Source organism: Pleuronectes platessa, chromosome 12, assembly GCF_947347685.1.
Source record: "Pleuronectes platessa chromosome 12, fPlePla1.1, whole genome shotgun sequence".
Taxonomy (NCBI): Eukaryota; Metazoa; Chordata; class Actinopteri; order Pleuronectiformes; family Pleuronectidae; genus Pleuronectes; species Pleuronectes platessa.
The window spans coordinates 10,180,306-10,200,793 of record NC_070637.1 but is presented as its reverse complement, the minus strand read 5'-3'; the positions used below and the strand labels follow the sequence as shown (position 1 = coordinate 10,200,793).

Below are 20,488 nucleotides of genomic sequence, written 5' to 3'. Positions count from 1 at the left end.
TGTGTGTGTGTGTGTGTGTGTGTGTTTGTTAGGGAGCTGAGGTTGTTCCTCAAACATTTGTGTTTTTATGATGTACTCTACATTCCTCTGCTCAACCAATGAGATGCAGCGTTGAACCAGAGGCCTCCGGTAGGGGAGTGGGGGGTCTTTAATATCCAAAAGTAAATAATCTTGCCTCTTCAGGCTGAGATTTCCTCAGTCTTCAAACAGTTTGCAGCAAGTTGCAAAGCTGATGTTTCAGTGGGATCATGTACTTGTTAGTGTTGAACCAGCCTAGTCTCCTTTCGCTTATTTTTTTTCTGTCGGAATTCCCGACAAACTTTTTTAGCACAAAGCCGAACAGGAAGCGGCAAATGACATACCTCCTCAGCCATGATGTAGTTGGCCCATCAACACACAGACACACACAGACACACACAAACACAGACACAGACACACACACAAAAGATTGGCCCTGAGGCATTTCCTTCCCCTTCACTGAGAGGAGCCGTCTTTGTGCAATCGAAGCCCAGCGAGGATACAGTGACACTCTCTATCATCAAGTCCTCTCAGCTCCTGGGATCTCTGACTCTCTGGAGTCGCCTCTTTGTTATCTTCACTGTATCTTGACCACAGCAGATGGGGGACGGCGTGCACTCGTACCTACAGAGAGTGTTGGGTTTCTTAAATTGGTTATGGAACAGCGACCACGTCTGCGAAGAAACACTAATGGAGCCGCAACCTGAGCTTCAGTTTGGTGGTCCCGGTGGACGGGAGGCTTTTATTGGACACTGTCCCACGCTCCACACACACATACATGCACGGCCTGTGCACAATGGCAATACCCCTGTGTCACTCTCACTTAAAATCCTGCCTTCCTGTCAGCCAATAAAATCCAACTCTCCTTCAAGAACTGCGTTTTTGTGCCTCTTCCTGTCCGGTCACATGGGATGGTTTAGGAGTGACATCATCGGAGGTCATGGGTGGGTTGAGCGTGGGATGGGGTGGCTTTGTGGTGGTCATGGTTTGTCTGAGGCCCTGTGTTCCTGTCCTGACGTAAAGCTATAGACTCTACATAAAGATCCTTAAATACAATATATATAATCCTTATATACAATCTATGCTATAGCACTAGAAGATAACAAAACCAGATTGGAAATCACACAAATAAAGGATTTCTATAAATTTGACAGATATTCTGAATGTATGTGATTGAATTAATGGTTGTGTTGTTTGCTTTTGGAAATATATCTAACAGGGTTGTACAATGACAGTTATAAGACTGATCCCACTGTTTTCAGCACAAATGTGTGTCGCTGTGTTTCCTTAGTGTGTGTGTGTGTGTGTGTGAGTGGGAGGAGAAAATGGAGAGCCAGTGGAAGAGGGTTTAGCGCAGCTGTGCACAAAGGGGCTGTTGATTCCCCACATCTCAGCCTGTCCCGTTTTTTGAATCCTGCACATTATATGTGTTCATCATGTGGAGCTGCAGCAGGTGTCCAGCTCTGAGCACAAACAGATCCTTTATCATCCTGCTTCTCGCTAAGACTAAATCTAGTCTAAACCGATCCTTTCTCATTACTTGAGTTTCAAACCATCTTTTTTTTACTTTAAAAAAAACATAATCTTAAAACACTTGATCAGACATCTGTGTAAAAACTACCTAAAATGTCTGAAGCCATCTTTGGGAAAAATGTATCCATCCACTGTCATGGAGGAGGTGGTGTTTTGTGACCTATACTGCAGTCAGCCACCAGGGGGCCACCCAGATGATTTGGCTTCACTTTTAGGAAGCTGCCATGTCATCCATTTTTTTTATAGGCTAGAGTCTAGTTTCAACAAAAATATGGTTTGAATCTGAATCTTGATAATCCATCGCTGCAGTTTTATTGCATTATTGTACTAATGCTAATCAAACTCATTCAACTTTACTTTAATCCCACGCTTACAAGGCAGTTTTATTTATGGAGCCTTTCCTACATAGAGATATAGTCCAGGTACAAGGCCTGTTTTCCCAGATTGCTCTCCCCCACAGTCTAAATTGATATGTTTGGGTTTTCAAATGTAAACAAATTCAAATTTGACCTCTGGAAGAAGTCTGCATTTCGTCTACTCTTTCTTTGAGAGGCGTGTCTTAACTCAAATGACTGCGTGGCTTTGGCATTTCCCAACAGCTGGAGCACACCCCTGGGAAATGTCACACAGCTGCCAAAGTTGTTTTTCATCCAGTTAGCAAGGAGATGCTGGCTTTGAGGGCAGAGGGGCGGGACTGTGTGAAATCCATTACGTTTTGGATTCATCACACTGAGAGTATCAATCATCTGGTGTTTCTTTTAAATTTCATGTCACATGTCCCTGGCGTGCAGTGATGGCACAGCAAATCCTGCCAGTTCTATGAGCTCACTGTTTATCTTCCTCCTGACCGTGTCATCCAGCTTAATGGTTAATCTCTGCATTGACAGGTGGCAGAGCATCAGGTGCGGCTGGCAGCTCCGGTCGTAAGAGGCTCCACAGAAGACCGGGGTACATGAGAGGAGAGCAGTCCAGACTACAGAGCATGCCTCATGGTCAGGAGGAGGAGGAGGAGGAGGAGGAGGAGGAGGAGGAAGGGACGACCACTTGCTCAAGGAAGGGGAGATCTGGGCATCACACTGACCTCACTGAAGCCACCTGCACACAGAGGATGAGTCTAACACCTGCTGTCAAAGTGTCCTTAATAAATCAGCAGCAGCCTGATGAACTCACATGTAGCTCCAGGAAGAGTAAGAGCGTTATCTGCTCTGTTACCCCTCCTCTGCCACATGAGGTCTGCACTGCCGTCCAAGGTACATCCAGCCATCAGGGTCTGTCCCCACTCCCTCAGAGGGATCTCAGGCTCAAATCAAGCCCAGCACTACAGTCCTCGCCGTTGGACTCATTTAGCTCCAGCTTCAGTTTCATCCAACTGTCGCTCGACTCCAGCCACAGAGCGGACAAAACCACTGCTGCACCAGCCCGGGAACCACAACCACTCAATCAGTCAACTAAAGCACCTCGTTCACCTCAAACAAAACCAGAAAGCTTCCCTGCTTATGTCTTCAAGCACTCCACTACTGGCCAATCACCAAGCTCCTCTGCTCCCGGCAGCCAGGCCGAGGGAGAGGAGTTATCACTAGGTGGGAGGTTTTGGAGGGAATGTTTGTGGGATGGCAGGGAGGCTTCATCCGACCTGCCTGACTGCGACTCCCAATCTCTGGACATAGAGCTCACCTCCTCTCTGTCTGTGGACTCGGACACGGCGTCCGCCTCCTCCGTGACCTCGGGCTATGAGAGCGCCACGCCCGCCTCCGATCAATGCTGGGACAACCTGGTGAAGAAGTACGAGGTTGTGCTGCAAGACTGCCTCCAAAACAACCGCACCCACACCAAGGTGGGTCTCAGTTATCAATCACGACCTTTCACTTTATTCTTACAGCATTAATTAACTAATTAAAATCAAACTTATCAGAAAGATTATCACTTAAACATACATAATGTGATAAGAGTGACCTAAAAGGACAGACACCATCCTTGAGAAAGAAACTATTTAACGTGCACTTAAAATTCTGTTGGTTGGTCCATGTCCAATCCACTAACATGGAGGAAGTGGTGAGCTATACTGCATCAAGCCACCATCTAGATGATTTGGCTTCACTTTTGGGGGCTTTCTACAGTCTATAGGACTTCTACCATTCCTACGCACTATATATGAAAATATAAGTTATTTTAATAAAGGTTTTTATTCCTAATAGTATTTTATCCGTTTTTATCATTTATGTTGCAGAAATGTTGTGTCTGTTAACAAACTAAACTAAACAAGCAACGTTTTTTAGATTGTCTGGAATAGACAAAAGATGAATTAAAAGTGAAAAAAGTCATAGTAATGTTTAGTTTTGATGGCGGTTTTAAAAATGCATACCCAGTGCTTAACTTGCTGACCTTGTTGTCACTCTGACACGACGAGCATTGCACCCACAGGTTTTTCAGTTTGTTTTTTTGCCTGTGGCCACTGTTTAAAGAGCGTCGCCCTTTGGACTGTTGGGTAATGTGTTCTGTCTTCTGTCCGTTGTGTCTCCCTGTCAGATTGAGTCCATGATGTTGAAGCTGCAGAGACTCCAGCAGAAGGCTATTTTGGATGATGACTATGACGCAGGTGAACTAAGACTCTGAGCTGAGCCTCTGGTTTAATAAGTAGGTCATTTCAGATGATGAGATGCTGTAGCTGTGGATGGAACAGCACTTATATCTCCCATGTTTTCCATTCCTTTATTTTTTTTATAATTCTTACACATTCATTGCTTTTCTTTCATTCCCAACCAAGAACATTTATTAAATCTATATTATATATGGTATCTTACTTGTTTTAACAGAGGATGAACTGATAATTAACTGTTGCATTGATATAAAAGCTATAGCAACCTTATCCTGAGGTTTCACTCATGATATGAGTCTCTGATTCATTTACGATTTGACCTTTGTGTTTAAGATGTGGGAGGAAGTCCTTTGCTTTTATGGGTTTCTTACTAACTGATTAAGAGTTGGATTAAAACTAAAATGTGTATTGAAAGCATGTGAGGGCAGAAGTCCGAGGATTATGTAGCACAGAAGAAATAGGTAGTTGTTCACTGGTTCATAACACACATACCACACGGAACTTACTGCAGACTTTAGTGACATTCAATGAAACTTCCCGTGGAAAAAATAACTAACGAGAAGGTTTTGATTTCCTTTTCTATTTAGGTCAAATTTTAGCATTTAGGGTATTTCCATTATTCTCCGAACTATATCTTAATTTTGATGCTTTATTAGCTGACTCTGTATCAAGCTGAAGGGTTGAATAGTCTGATCTTGCTTCTCTCGCTGTGTGTCTGTATTTAAAAGGGTAAAACTCCTCAGTCAGCCAGTTAAAACTCAACCTCAGAAACCAGTGAACATTGCAGAGAGCTGGTAAAGCTGAACTAAACCTTTATTTATTTATTAGAAAAACCTTGAGGCTTCTTGAGCTTTGTGGACAATGATTCATGTTTCATCCTTCACTCTTATTTGATGATTTAACTCGGACGACCAGAGGGGAAAGACCCAGCTACTCCTCAAACCAAACAAATTTAATCTGGACTCTTTTTTCATCAATGTCCAGGAGCAACCACATTCATTTAAAATCCTGCCTGACCCACTTTTCTCCATTAGGTTGCCAGAGGAAAGTTTATTTTCAAAACAAGATTATATTCTGACCCATTTCTCGGCCCTTGAGACCGGAATAAATACGAACATCTGCTGTCGAGTTCCTCTAGGACTTGAACTATTTTGGCACGGTGATTCTATTTGGGTCAGTTTGTCTTGTCAGGTGTTTTCTGTTTGTCTTTTGATACTCTACATCACAACCCCCCCCCCCCCCCTCTGACATTTTGAACTGTATCAGAGAGGTTCAGCTATTTCCCACCATCGTTGATTTAAATTTCAGTCAGCAGGATGCCTGAAAAACACAAGAACAGATTTCCATGAAATACACTGAGACAGTTGATCAGATTTTCTTTCTGACCATCATCTGGATGTTCAACCCCCGGATCTTTATAACTTTTACCAGGAAACCACAAGAGACGGTTCATTCATTCCAAACAGGGTCTAAAGACATGAAGTATCCAAAATGAAAGATCTCTTGTCTGCTTATTCTCTGTAGATCCTTCCAGTTAGAGGTAATTAGGTTATTTAATAAGGAATGATGTGTAGTCATGTAATTACAGTGAACGCAGACCAGTAATTTGCGCTCTGCACAGCATTACCTCCAGTACATGGAGATCCTGAAACTTCTACATCAGCTTTTTGTCTTGCACGTGATGCTGCTGCATGTTGATTGGAGTATTTGTGTTTGTGTGAATCTACAGCCGAGCGATTTGGGAAAAAACTGGAGGAGCTGTGCAGTGAGCGAGGAGCTCTGCAGCTGGGTTTACCCTCCAGACAAACCAGCGTGGCTCTGTTCCTTGATCGGCTCAGACAGGTGGTGCACAGCGCCCTCCAGAGGGCAGACTGCAGCCAGCGCAGGTCAGTGACGCAGGCAGCAGTGATTCAGTGATGCCTCTATAATGCACACAGAACTCTAACTGGACCCACTCAGAGAAAATTTGCATTATTGTCAGATTGATGAGGTTAAAACTCTGTCAGATGTTGATATTTGGGTGCGATATTATTAACACATTTTATTTTAATACTTGTGGAGAATAACTAAGAACATTTACTGAGGCACAAACCCTCTGCTACAATTCAGAATTAAATATTGTTCTTATTACTCACCTGTATTTATTTGATTATTTTATTTAAATGCTGGGAAGTAGGAGGATACTGTGCAAGAGACTCTGCAGATTCAGATTAACAAATATATTATAACTGTTATCATAGGTTAGGATACGATTTCAATGATCCCAACAAAGACATTCCAAAGCTGCCCTGCAGTTTATCAAATAATCAAAATCAAGCCTAAAAACATTTAACTTTGTGTCAGATATCACAAAGACAAACTGAAGATATTCAAATCAGAGAAGCTGGAATACAATCAGCAATTGATTATCAAAATAGTAAAATTGAATAACCAATAAATTTTCTCTGGATTGACTAATGGATGAATTGAATAATTGCAGTTTAACATTAAAGTGATACAAACACCATTGCAACAAACCACAATCCATTATCATTATTGACATTTTTTTGAAAGAGCTCATTCTGCTTTATTATTAGTTTTTATTCTGGCACTCTAAGTGTATTTTGATTGCAGGTCTTTTGTTTTTTTCACAAGAAAAATATATGACACCATCTTCTACCAAGTAATGATATTTCCAGCAAAGTGAATGATGCCATGAAAATGTGTTTTAGATCTTATTTTTCTATTTCTGTAATTGTATCACAATCTAATTACATTGCATTGCAGTACTGAAGTCGTCATGTTAGCTCTAGTTAAAATTTGTATTTTCTGAGCTTTAAGAGGATAAACTGAGTTTATTTTCCCGCATTGTGACGGAGCAGAGAGGGAAGGGGATTTCAAAAATAGCCCCTGTAGCAGGAAGGGATTCAGGTGGGGTCCCTCCAGAGGGTATCCTGAACAAATGTAAGCTCACACAGTAAAGCTGTGTTAATGTGTTTCCTCTCCATACCTCTCTCTCACTTTTTAATACTATTAAATGGTAATGGTACCAGACGGGCCCTGAAATATGGATGAAAGGTGTGGAAAAAACAGTTTAGAGAAGTCAAAGAAAAAAATAAAACTCCAGAGACTGTATTTTTGTTGCACGTCGGCAGGGAGGGTGCAGGGCCGGACGGGGGGGAACGGTGTGACTCATCCCAGGGTCCCCTGCTTCAAAGAGATCGTCTGATCCGAGAGAAACGGATGGTGGAGGTAAATTCAGCTCACATTATGTCACACGAGCAGACGATGGTTATTGCATTTCCTTCCTCACACATAAAAAGTTACTGACATTTCTAAAAAAGTCAGAGTTGCCAATGGGATTACAGTGAAGTGGCTAATCTCATTATTAAAACTCATAATACAAATCTTATATTGCTACATAATAATACTGATTAATCATAATTTATTGATAATTTGTCACTTCTTCTGTTTCTGCTTGTAGATATAGTCTAAATGTCTAAATGATTATACCAATTGGTATTTCATCTACTCTGATTTATTATAATCTTAATAAGCTTCATATATATCAAACAAATAAATGAGATCGTTGACCCATGTGCAGGAGGAGATGGCCGAGCTGCAGCAGAGGCTGGCGGAGCTGAGGGACCGCAGTCGATGTGTGGAGCAGCAGATCCAGCAAGAGGAGCAGCAGGTGGAGGCTGAGGAGCTAGAGGGCTCCGTGCTGAGGGGCTGCACCGAGGCTCAGCTCCGCGACATGAGCCAAACTCTGCAGGACCTCGTCACATCCGAAAACCGCCTGCAGATTTCTGTCTCCCTGCCACCGTCCACGCTAAGGTCAGCGTCAAAGATGTGTTGAATAATTTACCAGCGTTTTTCCCCTAGATGGTTTGTTATAGACTTGATTACATGTCTGTAACTGCTAGCTGTATATTTTCTCTAGGTGAAGATATACAAGCACACATCAAAGTCTGTTGTGTCATGAAAATGTCCAGTAGAATGAATGCATAACACATTTTCAGTTTTGTAATTATTTCTCTAATATTATGTGCACCATATAAAAACACCAGAACGTTAAACCACCAACTGAATTTGTGGAAATTAACTCTTACCATTTTTTTGTGACCAGTGAATGAAGACAGTTAAATCCCAGTGAAGAAACTAACACACTAAACACAAATCTCTCTATATATAGGTCACTTATTCTATGTGTGCTCTTGATCTACAGAGTCCAACATAGCTGAGAAAATGTGCAAATGTATGTAGAATATGGAAATTTGTCCTGGAGCCTTCTGTGAAGAAACATGTTCACACTTTAAACATTTGCATTTCACACCTTTGTGTGATGTTGTATCACTGGAGTCAAACTTGCCTGAACACTACCCCACTGGGACAACATTTTATCTACCATCGCATGCATGACCTTCACTCACTGGCAATTTTATCTGTAAAAGGCTGCACATACCTGTGATGTATTGCTTGTCATATATATTGTAGAATTATTTATCATATGCAATATGAATCACGGGAAACACAAAATAACCCTAGTACATGCTCATAGTCTGGGTCAGGGACATTTTGACTGTCCCTGTTGCATCTCAGTCATGTGTTCTTCAGGGTCATCTTTATCAGAGAACGGAATTAACCTTTGACCTCCACCGAGGAGGTTATGTTTTTGTCTGCGTTTGTTTGTTTGTCCGGTAGTCAGCAAGATTACACAAAAACTAACATGAAACCTGGTGGAAGGATGGGACATGGATCTCGGGTTGAACCAATCGATTTTTAGTGCTGACCGGATCAGGGATGCTGATCCATCAATTTTATCCTCGCTCTCTTTAATAATGCAAGACAGGATGTTTTTCCACATATTTGTTCATTTCTCAGTGTATAATTCCTGGATATTAATGACAAATATTGGATATCTTGAGAGGACTGATATCTATGAGTTTGTGCAATGTGGTTAAGATCCAAATCTAGATTTAGATCACAGTGAATTTAAATGGGGTATCATGAGGGGACTGCTGGGCCTTGGTGGATGTGTATACTCTACTGATTGCAATTCTTGTTTGTATATTTAACACGTGCAGTTTTCTGCTGTATATATATTCAACATCAAGAGTCAGGTTTGCATAAGCCATATTCATTCACCCACTATCATGAAGTGCACAGGTCTAATAGTTCCAGCAGTACCACTCTACACCAATTGGTGATGCTAGAGAGCTGTGAGAAATTGGTGAGCAATCGGAACTTGATCTTCCTCCCAGTGTCATGTCACGTGTTTCCTTATCATTAAATGAGCTCTTTTTTGGAAGAGGACGTGTCAGTGCAGACGATCTGTTTCACTGAATAATCAGTTATCCTCTGATAAACACAGTGGTATCCTAAATATAACTTTCATTCTCAATATATCGAACAGAAGAAAGTTTTAAGTTCAAATTAACATTTAAAATAACTACAGTGTTACATACTGAATATATGGTGTTATCACAATCCAGAAATAGTGAAAATTACACGCACCTTTGGAGGTTGGGTAGAGTGCACATACAATTATGATGGATGCTGGCTGCATTATACTATAGTTTTATTTTTAGACCAACGTGCCTACCACTTGAATGTAATGTGATGCACTGATTTATACGACTTAAAGAGGAATGATTTGTTTATTTGCAGAATCAGAGAGGGCGCATGGAGGAGCCTCACTCCTCTGCTCCCCTGTGCCCTCGATCCTTTTTTCTTACACCTGCCTGAACCTGCTTGGAATTTTAATGGTTTTTCTCTCAGATGCAAATGATTACTTTGCATCACCTCCTCCGAAGTTAATAGCCTGCGAGGGTGCACCGTGGAAAGCCTCTCTGTCTTGCCACTCGTTAGGAAGACATGTAAATTGTACTTATCGCTCTCTCGGTGGCGTGACCCACCATCACTGGCATCATTTGATATCTGGCATATTCTCACCCCGACTGGAACGCATTTATTCTGGCTGCTGATTGAAACTGCGACCTCAGATTGGATATTCAGCCGCCGAGCATCTTCAGGCGGCTCGCTTCGGGGTCATCGGGATGATAGTGCTGCAGCTCTCTTTCCAAATACCACAGGGGCTTTTTCTCTCTCGTATCAAGGTGCTTTTTCTTGTAGTTACCGGTTGAAAGAAATCCTCACTTTCCGGAGGAGCTGAAACAGGTGTCGAACACTGATGTTCAGAGCCAACGTTCTACTCTGACTTACCCCGAACATCCCCTTGAATAACATGTAAAGGGCAGACAGATTTTTATGATATGAGACAACTGGGACTGTCTCAAGGTGACTGTGTTGTGCTTAATGGATTTTATGCTCTTTCCCCCCCCTCATCTATGAATTGATTTATGTCTCTGTCAACAAATAATTTGACCTTAATGGTTTGTCCTGTTTGCATGTTTACATTACCGTGATTACACCTGAGCGGAACTATTCATCACCACAGTTAAATCTAATGAGCCAGTCAATGAAAACAAATTTAATGGTATCTTCTGTTTTTCTTATCACGGACGCTGCTGTAGAGGTTGTGATTATTAGGAATAGTGAAGCCTTTAGATTTAAATTGAATTTCATCAAACTGAAGCTGTGACTACGGAGCAAATCATCTCACAACCTTTTATTTGCTGAGCTGACTTCATCACAAGACACCCCCATGTATAACACATACATCTCCAGGTATTTATATAAACAAAACATGTGGGAATAAGAAAAACAGAAAAGCCACTTAGGCTTAGTTATATAACATATAGATAAAACGACTCAAAGTAATTTTTCTCTTCTCAAAGACTTTCTCCAAATAACTGGCTAATTTATAAGTTTCATATTTAGACGACCAACTCAATCTTTGCACATCAGTTAGACGTGTTTGGCCGGATCCACTTTTCTCCTCTAAATTAACGTATCGTCCATTTTTCAACTTATTTCTCTGTACCATATTCTGTTTTTATAATTGTAAGAGAACGTCCATCCAACTTACTTCACTTGTGGGGAAACATAGCTTCTCTAAACCAACAAATGTGGATCTTTTTAATTGTAAAAAAAACAATAACGTTTTATATTGAGAAATTGAATTTTGAAGTTTGGCTGCACTCTTCCGTGCTCAGCAGCTGTAATCTCACAGTTGAATTCATCATTATTTAATAGACAGAATTAACCAGCAGATATGAACTAATGGAACTTTTCTAAACCACATCTTCTCTGCTCTGATTCGCTCTCAGTGTTCACTGACCACCCAGTGTTCCCTGAGTTAAGTGGACGGTGAACACTGTTAATTTTTAACTCTGGGCCACAAACACTACTCCAAATGAATCACATTGTTTCTCTGTATCAGCTGTGCATCTGCTGGATGAGCAAATAAACAAGTGTTTGCCACATCAATTGAAAAGATGATGATAAATCAATGCTGCGTTTCTGCTGCCCTCATGTGGCCACAGATCAGTTATTTCAGTTTTCTTTGCTGCTGATATCAATATTTTTGTTATAACAACCATTATCATCAAATCTATCATAATCATCTGACTAAGTTTGTTTTAGTGTCTTTTTGCTAATTGTTTTGGATGTCTGAGCTGCAGCAAAAGGTTGGCATTATAGGTTATTAGAAGTTCAAGCAAATGCAAAAGAATAATGATTTTCAAAGTAAAAGTCCGGTCTTTCAATGGAAATAAAAAAACAAATTTGTTGCTATGTCCGCAAGGATCTTCTATATCTCTGTATAACACTTAAACAGACTCAGTATTTCCTGATGTGTGTATTTAGCTGCCAGATGGAACTGAATCATTTTCTATCTATTTCATTTTTTGCAGGCTGCAGGAGCAGGAGCAGGCATTGAATCTGTCCATCAAGGAAGCCACAGCTAAAGTAAGCCACTGCTCCTCTGACCCAATTTACCTCACAAGAGCTCAGCCTCGCCTCAGGATGCCAGCAATGATTGGAAGTGTTTGAATATCAAAGGAGTAGTCAGTCAGAGCAGACAGGATTTGTTGTGTGCCAGCTGCATTGTGTTAAATGGGCCAACGAAATGAAATGTTAAAGTTCGAATTCATGGGCTGTTTTCTGTTTGACAAAAGCCGGTGAACTCTCCACAGTTGTTGGCAGAAATGGCAGGAGATTTAAATTGGAATAAATCCTCCATAAAATACATTTTTACTGTTACTATGTTCTTTAGAAACCAAGCATCAACTGTTTGGTTCAGGCTACTACTTCAGTTCAGAGGAATATTGAGCCTTTGTAATATTAAGGTTTTGTGTCTGAATATGTATGGCTTTGTATATGGTTATCAGAATATAAATATATACATACATATATAAATATCAAGGCTTTATATGACCATAGGGATTTTATGAATATGAATATATTTTTATATATGTGTCTATATAAATATAGACACATAAATCCTTCTCATTGAATAGACACTTTTACCACAGTCCTAAGTTTGTCCATTTTTTCAGTTGAAATGAAACTCTGTTGCTAAATGAGACATCCACCATGTGGAAAATGGAACACCTGCTGTGACAAAACGATCGCTGCCATGAAAGCAACTTTTCAGTTTCTCTATTGACTTTTTCAAAACCGACAAATGGCCGGATGTTTTGAAATCAAATCACCTCATGTCAGGATTTCTGCAGTTTGAAAAGCAGCTCCGAGTCCATGTAACGTGTGAAATAAAAATGATGCAAGGCTGTTGGAGAGAACCGTTGTCTGTATTTCTGGGGAAGAAAACTCCCTGGAGATGTTCTGCCTCAGAAATATCAACCTATTTGACAGCCTTTTCAAAGTGTTGCACAAAACTGTGTCAGATTCGACGAGAATATGCGTCAGATATTCTGGCTGCACATCCCTTTGAACGGTGAGAATAGTTCCTCAAAAGAGGGAAGCTCATCATGGGGATTGTATCTGGCCGCACTTCAAAGTGAATACATTAGAAAGACGAGAGGTGTAAAGGGCAGGGTGAGGGCAGATGGGGCCAGACAGGTTGTATCTGAAGCCATCAACCCCTCTGTGAAAGCTGCAGATCTGAGGTGCTGCCTCCCCAGCAGGACTGTGACATTCAGGGCCTTTTTCCCCGCTGACATTCTAATAGCTTCCTTTATGGAGATTTCACATTTCCCTGTCCGTCCACTCGAAAAGGAGACATACTCTTTTTCTTTGTAAAGGTTATCGACAAGGTAACACGTTGACGTTGATGCTCTGGTGCGTATTCAACGCAGGGCCAGGAGGACAGAAATTAATCTGTAAGGTCTTGTAAGAAATAAAATGAAAGCAGAATTGAAGATGAGCAATGCTTCCTGTGGGATCCATGTGTCTGCAACGGTTTTGTTAGTTACCATTGTCCCCTCCTTTTCTCCCTCTCTCCCTCCCTCCCTCTCTCTCGCTCTCTCCTCTGCCTCTTTTCCTCCCTCTTTTCCCCAGGTGGTCATGAGTCAGAGGCTGGGAAGCAGCCTAAGGAGGAAAGTCAGTGAGACTGAAACACAGCTTTTGGCTCTGCATGAAGCCAAACTGGCGGCCATCTCAGGTAAATCCCCGCTCAACCACACCCAAGTACAGCCCTGCACAGAGTTCACGTCTTTTTATTTACCTCATTGACTTGGATCGCCCGCCATTAGCCTTGCTTAATTATGCCATTAATGATCATGGCACCCATTATTGGACAGTGTAAGTTTTAATGTCCTGCTGTGGTGCGCTGGTGCAGGTAATGACTTCAGCAGTGCCAAGGAGCTGAAGGCTGAGATGAAGGCGGTGTACCAGGAGCGGGATCGTCTGGAGGCCCTGACCAAGAGGCTGCACAGCCTCAGCTCGGGGAGCAGCCAGGACCTGGCCAGGATGAAGGAGCAGAGGCAGCAGCTCAGGCAGGAGCTGGAGCAGAGGGAGGCCCTGCACGGTGAGTCACCAAGGCCAGTCTGTATCAAGATCACATGGAAAGATCAAACTGCAGTGTGAAATAGGAAAGAACTTACAGCGGCAAATCATCCTCATCAATGCAGTTAAGAGTCTTTCAAGGCTACATCCACATTACGTTTTGGTTGGAATATGGTGTTTTCAAACTAATGCAAACTCTGTCCGCATGAGCGTTTGGCTCCGTATCAGTTTTGCTGCCTGTCCATACTAACACGCCTGAAAATGCAAGTCACATGACCACTCAGGTACATTGGGCATGCGCGTCCTGAAGCATTTGGTTGTTGGTTTCAGAATTGTCAAAAATTGCTTTAATATTAGCTTGTCACCTACATACAGTATGTTGATTGTTTTATCATTTCAAAATGCAGGACATAACTGCACGACAGCTTAATACACAAGGTAAAGAACAAGGTCAACGTCACTTGTAATGGATTATCCACGTTGCGTTATACACTGGCAGCCGAGGCTGATGCAGGTAGTTTTCTTCCCGAGGGAGATCATGTGATAGGAGCCTAATGAACAACAAGACCCAATCAGCAAGCATCTGTAAGCGTCTACGCCATCATTTCCAAACATCTCTTTTCTGCCTGTCCAGACTAAATAAATATATATGTAGCAGAGTTGATGCGATTTAAAATGAAAACATAGTAGTATGGATGTAGCCTAAGGTTAACAAATAAGTAAAAGTACCATGTAAAATACATGCACAGCTACCTGAAAGAACACTGCTGTGTTGTTTCACCTGCCCACTGAGACAAGAGAGCATTTGTTGTCTTTTTTTTAAAAGCTACCTCTTTTTCTTTGAATCCACCTCTTTTTTAAATATCAACCCAAACTGCTCTTTGAAAGAGAAGTTCTGTCTCGATGCTGCTGCACGCTGGGAGGACATCAATGGACGATGACTTTTCTCCCAAACGAAGCAGAAGTGATCTGCTGTCAGCGGGGACTTGGCATCAAATGATTTGCCAGCAGGATTGGCAGCTGTTAAGAGGAGGGGGTGGAGGGGCTGGTGGTGGTGTGCAGGGGAAATGAGCTTTAGATTGTGTGAAGTAGCCAATTACCTCCAAGCCACTCAGTGCAGACATGGTGTATCAGCGCAAACACACACGCGCGCGCGCACACACACGCACGCACGCACGCACACGCACACGCACACACATACACGAGGAGATCTTAATACCGCTCAAAGAGGGGGCTTGCTTTTTAGAGTTGGATGTGGGGAGGGGGTTTGTCCTCCTGGCGCTAGCAGAGAGATAAATGGATTTTGACGGCACCACCTGCAGTGCTACTCTCTCTAGTCCATCAGTCACACGGGCATTTCTAAAAAGCTAAATAAAAAAGGTCACTTCACTCTCTGAGGCTCTGAGTCAGGGGTGTGGAGCGGTGAGGTGACGTTGGCTGGGTCAGGTCGTGGGGGTCTTGAGATGAGCGCTCTGGATCAGGGGCGATTGCTGCAACTCCAAGCAATGCAATCAGCCATCTAGCATACACTTTGTCATAAAGGCCTGTGGCTGCAGTCTCACTATTAGCCATTGTCTTGTCTGGAATGCACCATCTGCTGCCACTAGGGGGCACCCTTTCATTGTTGCAAGCAGGGTGAGTTGCATTGAGTGTTTATGCTAATGCACGCACTTTTGTTCATGTCATTTACATGATTTCATATTATTGTTGCAGAAATCAATCCTTTTCACTCGCAAAAACCAAGTATGTTTCTTTTCCTTCCGACCGTGAGCATGAAACTCAGTCACCTGCCGGATTTCTGCTGCTGAGGCACCTTCTTGAACACCGTGACAACCGGGGACAACATTAATCTCCTCCCTGACAACCAGCAAAGACACATTCAAGTTCACGTCTCTTCCCTGAACACACACTGAGTGCCTCACGCAGAGCAACGCAGCTCTCGAGGACGCGGAGGCTGGGAAAACCAGTGGCACGCGAACCTTCTTGTTAAACAAAGGAAAAGGGGGGGGGGGGGGAGTCAGGTGGGCAACGCATCACAAATGTGGGAAGAGACGGCAAGTTAATGATTGGTTGCGTGTGGCTTGCCTAAATGCTCAAGTGGGGGCACACAATACGGCAGCATGGGCGCGATTTCACTATGTGTTGCTGACACCGAGCAAGGGGCTCATTAAGCTGTCATCCTTTTTGGTAATAAGGGGCTGGCACAAGCTCGCTGGAACCTGATAGCCCACAAACAGAACATTACCATTTCTGTAGCTGGAGGGGATTAGAAATTACTGTCTACTTCAAAGTCAAGATGGCCATCCGTTGGGTTTCTGAGGCGGTGTTTCTAGCACATGATGAGGACACTGGCGACATCTTTAAACAAGAAATCATAATTCCTGTTCATGAACAACTGCTGTCATAGTGTAGAGCTTTACAGCAACACACCGGGCAGCTATACCATGACAAAATCTCCATACGTTTACACAGCTTTTGCTTGTTGAGCATCTCCGCCCTCTGGTTGTGTAGGGCTTTTTTGGCCTGGGAGCCATTATGTGCCTAATTGCCACATGGCAAGAGCACTGATGAATACCAAAGCCATTAAAGCCGCTGGTCTGATTCCCTGCTGAGAGTATAATTCTGTCCCCAGGGGAGATCTGGAGTAAGACTAAATTTACCAATAAATAATTGAGGAGCTGAGTAAGATGCGTAAGTGACCCCCAGGAGTGAGGACGTTCGAGTGTGGCAGCAGTGTAAGTGTGTGTGTGTGTTTGTGTGTGTGTGTGTGTGTCTCTCTTGATTTATCCAAGTATTCTTCTAATGCTGCTGTTAGTATGCAGGATGCCACGTATGCTGTAGCAGGCAGGTCACTGGGCTCTCAGTGATGAAGACAGTAAATTGTTCGGCTCCAACACGTTTAATTAGTCTTTATTTGTATGTCTTTTTGCTCGATCTCCAGCATCACTCTTTCTTCCCCCAGCTCCCGCTCCAGTCCAGGTCATGCAGCCCGTCCAGGTCAATCTCCACCATGCGCACCTGTCCAACAAATCAAGTGCACATCAAAATACCGTCACTCTGCATTATTAGACAAATGCTGTTTCCTCTTAATGGAGTGCCAGCGGTGGAGGCGAGGAGGTTTATGATTTATTCATGGCGCTGCCTCTTTCATGGTGCTACTGTTGAGGACTTGATGGAACGTATGACAGCTCTTCTCCTAAAGAGCGCCTGAATGATTGAGAGCGGTGTGGTGGTTAAGTGGACCCGGGAGGAGTTTTTTCCTCCTGGCTTTTGTCTCTGAAGTTTTGCCAGTTTCAATTTTTTCCGTGTGATGTAATTCCATTGTGATTGTAAGGAGAATCACAGCGTCCGTACTCAGAAGAATGACCAAACAAAACAAAGGAAGTCGAGGGAGGCATCACTGCAGGAGCTGCCGTCACTGCATCACTCAGTGGCTTTTCTTTGAATCTGTACCACACAGACGAAAGTGAGGTAGAGCAGTTACAGAAATTTCACCATTTTCCCAGAGAATAATTTGTGGATCTTGATGAAAAGTCACATTTAGGAAACTGTGTGTGTAATTTGGTGCAGCTTGAATTTAAAGGCCTGAGAACTCTTCTAGTTTAGAACGGAAACAATCACAGAGGATTATTTGGTTCTTTTGACTATTTAGAAAAATCATTTAATCTACTTGATTAAAGCAAAAAATTGTTTCTGAAATAAGATGATTTTAGTTCTTTCTTATAGAGTAGGTCAAAGGTCTTCAGGGCCTGATTTTGATATATGAATGAGTGTGTGAAACTGGGCAGCTTGATGGAATTTGCATGCCATTCTATTCAGCAAAGATTTTGGGCGAGTTCCTCTGTTGTTGGGCCTCCCACCAAATCCTATTCTGCAGCCCACAGCAAAAATAAGTTTGGATTCTCTTTTAAACCCACTTACGGAGTTGGCTTTGAGTTATAAGGACAGTGAGCGTGTCCAACTTCTCAGTCAGATGGATTCAGCACCCTGAACTGAAACATATACCCACACCTTGCACAGCTTTGGAATAGATCACATTTTTTTTGTAAAAGGATCCCATTTGTTGTGTGTTCATGCACAGCCCCACGATATGTTCCACAGTGCTGGCTGTGGTCGGCGAGTTTTAACTCTCCTTTGTGAACCTACTGCATCAAAGCCCCGTGCGTTATTGTCTGTGTAAGAGATCAGCCTGTCCCTCTTCCTCCATTAGCCGTGGTGCTGGGCTGCTCTTAGGATCAGATGCAACCATACGTTGTGAGTTTCCTGCATATGCTGACAATGTGTTTGTGCTACCTGCTGTGCAGCCGCACTCAAACAGCCCGAGCAGAGCTTAAACACATTAATCACAGTCAGTGCCTTAAACTCAATTACAAAGACACACAATTTCTCTTCTGCCTTATTATGTGCAAGCTTTTACAACACGCATACCGCCGGTGCTGCGTTAGCACGGAGCCGCCTCTAATTTGTTTGACAAAATGGAGGCCTCACAGATGTTGGCGGCTTTTATTGTTGCAACGCAGTGAAAAAATTACTGCATTATTCACTTTCAATTAGAGAGTTGTTTAAATGCTTATAATGCAGCAGCGACTCCAAACACCTTGCCGTCGTTAACTTCTACAGGCTCATTAAAGACCATAACTTCATCATCGCAAATTGTGCATCGGCGTGCGAGATGGTATCTCTGCTCCATTTGCCTTATCCGTCTACATCACTGATTCTAATCATTAGATTCATCTTTTTTTTTATAAACTCTACGTCTTTATCGCTGAAGTAATTATTTCTTCATTAGACTAATGAATGAGTGTTTTGACCTGCGTGGAGCAAACGGCCTCCGTGCAACATCCAGTCGTTCTCATCATCTTTCAATGGTGTCCCAGTTCTGTTTGTGTTGTGAATGAGTGGCCCTCTTCGATTTTGGCCGGGGTCCTTGGCAACAATCAGCGATGGTTAGCGCCCGCTGGGATCACTGGGGTGAGGGGAGGCTGAGCTCATGAATTTTCCAGCACGGCCTCTGTGAATTCCTTTGTGAAGTTCCTTTAACACTGAATCCACTGCCGCTTGTATTAGGGGCGAGCAGAGTGGCTCTCTCTTCTTTATGTTTTTTTTTTTAGTAGCAGTTTTATTCACATGGCTTGCCAATGACAGCCGCCTCCCGCAGACTATACAGGAAGTGATCATACCTCCCAGTGCTCGGGTTCCACTCAGTGCAGGAGGAGGCTCTGCGGCTTGATGTCTTGTCCCACTCTATAAAGAAAAGATTATTTTCATCTGTCACGCTCGGAAAGAGGCTCGCTAGTTTTTGCCACCGGTTGGCATGACGACAGGATGGCGCTCCGACTCTACTCGGCGTGTAGCAGCGTCAGCGTCGGAGGAAATATCAAGTTAACGGTTGATACCCTCACGCCTGCATCTCCCATCTTCATCTGCCTTTCCTGTTGACTCTTTCCATTCCTCACAATAAGTGATTTCTAAATCTGTCTCTCGCTGTTGTTGGAGCTGGAGCCTACTTTGTCTTCTCGCATCTGTACATGCTCTGCACCATCCAGAGTCAGTCCTAATGCCCCCATGTATTATTCAGTGGCTATCTCCTTGCACGCTTCTTAACGCAGCCAGCATGAATGGAAGTTGACGCGGGAGACTCTGTCAGGTAGGATAGGATCTCACACAGCAATTAGAGGGCTGGTAAGTGAGCTGTCTGGTCCACGAACACTAGATCCGCTCAGCAGATATTTGATAGCTACTCCCGCGGCCTCAGTCTTCCCTCTGATTGAGCAAATTTGGCCACAAAGAAGACGACTCTCCAGCGAGATTTCACTTTCTGTGACATGCACATGCAAGCGCTAGAAATAGCCCGACTATCTCCAAAGTCATTATCTAATTTCTGCACCAAAGTGTTGACAGGAATACATGTGTGTATGCATGTGTGTGGTGTTCATTTCACTCATGTTGTGGGGACCCAAATCTGTTTACATAGCCACATTATGGGGACGTGTCATTAAACTTTAAGGGGAAGACATTTAAGGTCAGGGTAAGTTTTGACTTAGGGAAGTAGTTATGGTTAAGTAGTGTCGAGAAAAATGAATGTCTATTTAATGTCCTCTGAAGTCCTGGAGATATAAGCGTGAGTGTGTGTGTGTGTCCGTGTGTGTGTGTGTAACACTTTCCTTTACTTCCCACTGTGCCAGCCCCCATCCTGTCTCATCTCGAAGCCAAAGCTGTCTAATAACCACCATCAAGACAATGATACAAATTGCATTTCAAACCTCTGTGTGATTCAGAACAGCCAATTAGGTGACTTTCTCTCTCTGTCAGCCAGAATCAATGTGAGCGAGCTAAATGGCCTTACACTAAAGTAGCTTCCAAAACATTTTTTGGGCTCATGTCTCCTTAAAATGAAGCAATTTATGCAAATTATATTTTTTTGGGGGGATAGTATTTACTCTATTAAAGTAATAGTTAGATTTTTTGTTAAATACCCTTATTCTGATTTGA

General features: G+C 42.8%; 1 protein-coding gene across 1 annotated transcript in view; it reads left to right on the top strand.

The window, feature by feature from the left end:
• disc1 (DISC1 scaffold protein) overlaps positions 1–20,488 on the top strand; it is a 43,569-nt gene that overhangs the window by 1,943 nt on the left and 21,138 nt on the right. The window contains exons 2-9 of the mRNA XM_053436412.1: positions 2,439–3,385; positions 4,078–4,147; positions 5,877–6,033; positions 7,282–7,378; positions 7,731–7,963; positions 11,944–11,998; positions 13,550–13,652; positions 13,830–14,018. Of these exons, the coding sequence (XP_053292387.1) occupies positions 2,439–3,385; positions 4,078–4,147; positions 5,877–6,033; positions 7,282–7,378; positions 7,731–7,963; positions 11,944–11,998; positions 13,550–13,652; positions 13,830–14,018 (1,851 nt within the window). The remainder of the gene's footprint in view (positions 1–2,438; positions 3,386–4,077; positions 4,148–5,876; positions 6,034–7,281; positions 7,379–7,730; positions 7,964–11,943; positions 11,999–13,549; positions 13,653–13,829; positions 14,019–20,488) is intronic.